Source organism: Primulina eburnea, chromosome 16, assembly GCF_022965805.1.
Source record: "Primulina eburnea isolate SZY01 chromosome 16, ASM2296580v1, whole genome shotgun sequence".
Taxonomy (NCBI): Eukaryota; Viridiplantae; Streptophyta; class Magnoliopsida; order Lamiales; family Gesneriaceae; genus Primulina; species Primulina eburnea.
Genome location: NC_133116.1, coordinates 20,808,311 through 20,813,513, shown reverse-complemented (window position 1 = coordinate 20,813,513; position 5,203 = coordinate 20,808,311). Strand labels below are relative to the sequence as shown.

The 5,203-nt window shown below is 35.2% G+C and overlaps 1 protein-coding gene across 1 annotated transcript; it reads right to left on the bottom strand.

The window, feature by feature from the left end:
* Positions 1-817: 817 nt before the first annotated feature.
* LOC140816543 (uncharacterized) lies at positions 818-4,459 on the bottom strand. The gene is made up of 8 exons (XM_073175879.1): positions 4,200-4,459; positions 3,220-3,364; positions 2,972-3,140; positions 2,476-2,746; positions 1,939-2,204; positions 1,644-1,859; positions 1,236-1,338; positions 818-1,115 (listed from the first exon to the last, which is right to left on the bottom strand). The coding sequence occupies exons 1-8, from the start codon at positions 4,348-4,350 to the stop codon at positions 1,051-1,053; spliced, it is 1,386 nt and encodes a 461-aa protein (XP_073031980.1). The 5' UTR covers positions 4,351-4,459; the 3' UTR covers positions 818-1,050.
* Between the last annotated feature and the right edge of the window lie 744 nt (positions 4,460-5,203).

Genomic DNA, 5,203 nt, shown 5'->3' with positions numbered 1-5,203 from the left:
TTATCATTCGATGAGAAACCTGTGATACTATATGAAGATAATGCTGCATGTGTTGCTCAAATGAAAGAAGGATACATAAAAAGCGACAGAACTAAACATATTCCTCCTAAGTTCTTCGCATTCACCAAGGAGCTTGAGAAGAATAAATGTATTGATGTTCGTCATATTCAATCAAGTGAAAACTCATCAGATCTCTTCACAAAGGCACTTCCTACGTCAATATTCAGAAAGCACATATATAATATTGGGATGCGCAATCTACGAAATTTGTGAAGAATTGTTCATGTCAACATCAGGGGGAGTTTACGTGACTGCACTCTTTTTCCCTTACTATGGTTTTTATCCCAATGGGTTTTTCCAAGTAAGGTTTTTAACGAGGCAGTACAAAACACGTAATGAAGACATTATCGTATCATGATCATCATCACAAGGGGGAGTGTTGAAATAATATATTTGAATATTGAAAAAGTAATAGTTGAATATTTGAATGTTGAAAATAAGAGTTGTAAAGTTAGAAATTTGTGTGTGATGATGTAGGTAATGATGTATTTTATTTTTGGATTATGTGTAATGAAACTCTATAAATAGATCTCTCATTTGTGAAGAAAATCACAATTGAGTAGAGAGAAAAATATTATAAAGTGTGTAGTTTGGTAAATTTTGAGAGTTTGAGATTTTTACTTTTTACCATAAATTTTTACTTTTTCACAACATATATAATACAATATTCACATTAAATTAACGGTTAACCGCCATTCAAGTGTAGTGACATAAAATCTCCCCCTTTTGAAAGAGAGAGCAGACCGACTCCAGAAAATGTTCAACCATGTCTTTGTAAAAGGTCCCATCATTAGTTTCAACAAAATCATTATATTATTTTCTAAAAAATAAAAGATTATCTGAAAGTGTATATATGAAGAGAACATTTGAGTGAACAAATGGTTGACATATTATACACTTGAACAAAAAATAAATCATCAAAAAATAATACGTATTGGATAAAATTGCTAAATGGATGCTTCAACTTAATAAAATGATGATATAAAATCATCAAGCAGAATCTAATGGCTCATCCTCGATGTTTCTTTCTTTCAACGCTGTCCATTCTTCTGTCTCTGGAATTGGGGAAAACAAACTCATCAGAACAAGGGAGCATAAAGATTTTATCGCTTATTTGAAAACTTGCTGCAATAGACTTTGAAAGAGTTGTCAATTGTAGGCAGCATTTTACTTACTTGGCTTCTCTCCAATTGCTGATAGCCGTTTTTGTAGGATTGAAGCCACAAAGAGGAAGATGGAGCACATACCAAACATAACAGTGATCGGAAATGCATTAACCTACAAATATTGAGATTGTTAGCTTCCAATAGCCGGCCACAACATCAAAATCGTAATCTTGAAATGGGATTTTGTCATCTGGATTCACATCCGCGCATAAATCAGCTAGATCAAATTTTATATCATTTTATTTTAAAAACCCAACTGGTTCAGCAAGTGGCAATCAACCTTCGAAGGAAGACTGATTTGGATTAAGATACAAAGATATTTGGGCAGGGTGGGGAAGACAAAACTAACAAATAATTCTTTTTTTCTTTTTTGTGGGGGGTTTAGGGACACAAATGGAGAAATTGCAACAGACATACATTGTACAGCACGATGCAGACAAAGATGTTTAGTGGGATGCGGAAGAAGTTCATGATGGTGCTTCGGGCCTCCTCAGGTATATATTGGGATCTCATCTTCATAATGGATGGCCAGAAGATACCTACACAAGCTTCAAAAGTACAGAAACCAAGAAGCTGGAGAGAGCCTGAGAATGAGATACCACCCCCTATAACATTTGAAGGAGTTATGAAGAACTGCCATAGAGAAGTAACAAGTTATATATTGCCCAACAATATAAAATCATGTGAAAAAATAAAAGAAACCAGGACATACATTGGTCACTATGGGAAGCAAAAGCGAAGCAGAAGATATAACAAAAACAATCTGCATGTAGCTCTCTACTTTGACTGTATTGCGGGCCAATAAACGAGCTGCAATTGTGCTTCCCAACATTGAAGCCAACATAAAAGTCGCAAAAATAAATCCATGTGGAATATCCTCGTCATTTGGACTAAGAGCAGGTGTCCAGAGGAACACAAATGTGTACATCGAACCTTCAAACAAAGACTGGATCGCACCGAGCAACGCAATCTTCTCATCTGACAAATGTCAATTTCCAAGGACTTGAATTAAACAAGAGATGAAAATATCTTAGCATGTTTTGCTGCTTGGTGGTCGCAAACAAATGAAATAAACAACCGAAGTTCAAGGGGAGCCGCTGAAAGGTATTGACATCAGATTACTGCATTGACTTCTTTAAATTCTTAGGTGATTAAATGGAAAGATGGCAAGAACAGAAACCTTTTACTTCTCTTTACAGGCTACTGATTAATTAATAGAAGATTCTTCATGTAAAGAATTTAGGAATACCTGAGGCAATTGCTACAGCTGCGCCCTTGAATTGAGTAAGCAAGTCCTTGCTCTCTGAAGTGTCTCCATAATTCTCTGTCCATGACGCTAATATTACAGCCATTCCGATGGATAGAAATATGGCAGCAGCATCAAAGGGAGATACTGGTCCAAGATTCAAGGTATCAACCAGTAGATTTCCAAACAACCCAGATAAAATGGCAACAAGACCATTGCCAAGAAATATTGCCTTGGAGAAAGTCAATGAGAGCCATTGCTGATCAAAACCCCTCTGCAGATATATATTGAATCAAAGATTTCAATCAATAACTATCCAGAACTAGAAGGCTGTAATTTCTAGACTCGACAACAAAAGAGTTGGATAAGTATAATAAATAAAGATTTTAGTAAATAAGAAAGTTAGCAAATACAATTTTTCAGATGCGCAAGAGAAACAAGATGATAGAAAAGGTACAGACAAGTTCCTTGTATTCACATATATACATGGACATCTCACCTTGAAGTGCTCTGCCACTAGCCATGACTCAAATGCAGAAAACAAGAGCGATGTGGCAATACCACCCAAAACACGTCCAATCATCAAAACTTTGTACTGAGGAGAATGCTTGGTAATGCAGCTCAGTGTATACGTAATGCAGTAAGTAATACATGCTCTCTTGCGCCCCCTGCAATTTCAACATAATAATCGAATAAAAAAATTTCCCAGAATGATTACAGATATACTATTTGAAGAGGATGTCATACTGTTTATCTGCCAGAGATCCAACAATTGTACCAAACAACATGGAAGACCCAAATCCAGCGATAAAGAGCTGTCCAATTTCACCTTTTCCAAACCCATAAGTAGTGTAAAGATAGTAAACATATGGACCCTGCAGCCAGTCACCAGCTGTTTCACGTGGAAATCAAACGTCAGAACAAGCAAGAATAAATGTTTGCAAACATTTCAATGGACCAAAATAATTGAAAAGAAAGAATCATAATCTACAAATATTTCGCAGAACCAAAAAGATAATTGCTTAAGCTCCCACCAAGGGCGAATCATGTAGATTGCATCTGTCTTAATTACTGTTTGGAAAAAAAGCATAAAGGATCAATGAAATCTGAGCGCAGAATCACATTCCTCATTATAGTTTATACAACTACTAAAATAATCAGTACTAAGTAGTTCAATGCATTTTGAGGATGAAATATTCAACTCTATTTGACTACAATAAATCATAGCATCAAAACCAATCATTCGAGCAATTAAGGTTTCTCTCCCTCTCCTAAAATCCAAAATAAAATTCCACAAATCCAACACTCTGAGCAACATACATTCCTCAGCCAAAATCACTAACCCAGAAACCAACATCTAGATCCACCAAGTTCAGTACCACCCACAAACATCAGATTCAAAACATATAGCTCGAATCCCAAAAGTCCAAGCATTCAGTACATCAGATCACCCACCGCAACCTCCAATTCACTAACAATAAACACAAATCGACAGCTCACTCTCCCAATATCACCTCTCACAAACCCCACATCGAGTGGATCAAAAGCATTTCTAAAGGAAAATCCAAGCACACACAAACTGTCAAACGAAATTGAATCGCTAAAGAAGGGAATCAAATCAAAACACACACAAAGCAACAACATTGACCAAATCAAATCACACTCAGACATAAAATGCCGAACCGATCACTCCTCGGATCCCATATATCACAACAGATTTGACCTACCCATCATGAGCGAGTAAACAAGCAAGTAATTATTCTTGAACGATTCAAAGACCGAGGAAGTATTAATCCGATCTTTGTTGCTTTTGCTCAGCTCCAAAGCTGCCACCACCGCAGCCAAAGCCCCAAACACCAGATAATAAAACAGCTCCATCTTCCCTTTCTCCTTCCTCACGGAAAATGAGGATAAACTGAGAGATATTTATCGCAGATTCACAGAGACAGCAGACTCAGTATAGCTGGGAAAATGTCATATATATATATATATATATATATATATATATCACGAATACGCCACAATACACACAATAAAGCGTTTTCTGTGAAAGTAGCTAGGAACATGAAACCGCGTTTTTCATATTTTTGCGTTTTTAACACGTGGTGGATTTCCATTGGTAAAGTAGTGTCGGTGTGTTGGTGAAGGTCGTTATTGGATCTTAGATCTTAGATTTCCGCGATCTATGGATTTCAGCCGTTGGTTTAGAAGTGTATGATCACTGTCCACTGATTGGCGGTGCCATTTTTTTTTTACCAACATAATAATAATAATAATAATAATAATATTATTATTATTATTAGGATGGGTGTAATCGACTTAGAGAGTCAGATCTTGTTTTTAAATTTGATATTTTTAATATCAGATCGAAAGATCGATAGTAATAAATATTGAATTTCATTAATTATTATAATATAATTTCGAATATGTTGTATTTGGATTAATGTTTGTTTGGATAAATCCAATCGACGATAGATTTCAAATAGTTATTTTTAGTTGATTTCGAGTTCATTTCATTTCCATACCGGGTCATTTTTCAAATCGAAATCATTCAGTCTGAAACGCAAGCTAAATTCATTTTTAAAAAAAATTATATGAATAGAGTCAACAGTAAACCTTGAGAAATCAATATGGGGATACTATGATGTATAATTATCATTTTAAATTTCAGAGGTATAAATATGTATATATATATATATATAAATTATTTGTATGGGTAAAATATAAAATG

Bases quoted from the DNA above. Each gene is read 5' to 3' on its own strand.
- LOC140816543 (XM_073175879.1), bottom strand. From the start codon at position 4,350: ATGGAGCTGTTTTATTATCTGGTGTTTGGGGCTTTGGCTGCGGTGGTG. The intron at 3,141-3,219 runs GTATGACATCCT...TTGAAATTGCAG, and splicing joins GGATCTCTGGCAGATAAACA to GGGGCGCAAGAGAGCATGTA. The intron at 2,747-2,971 runs GTGAGATGTCCA...ATATATCTGCAG, and splicing joins TAGTGGCAGAGCACTTCAAG to AGGGGTTTTGATCAGCAATG.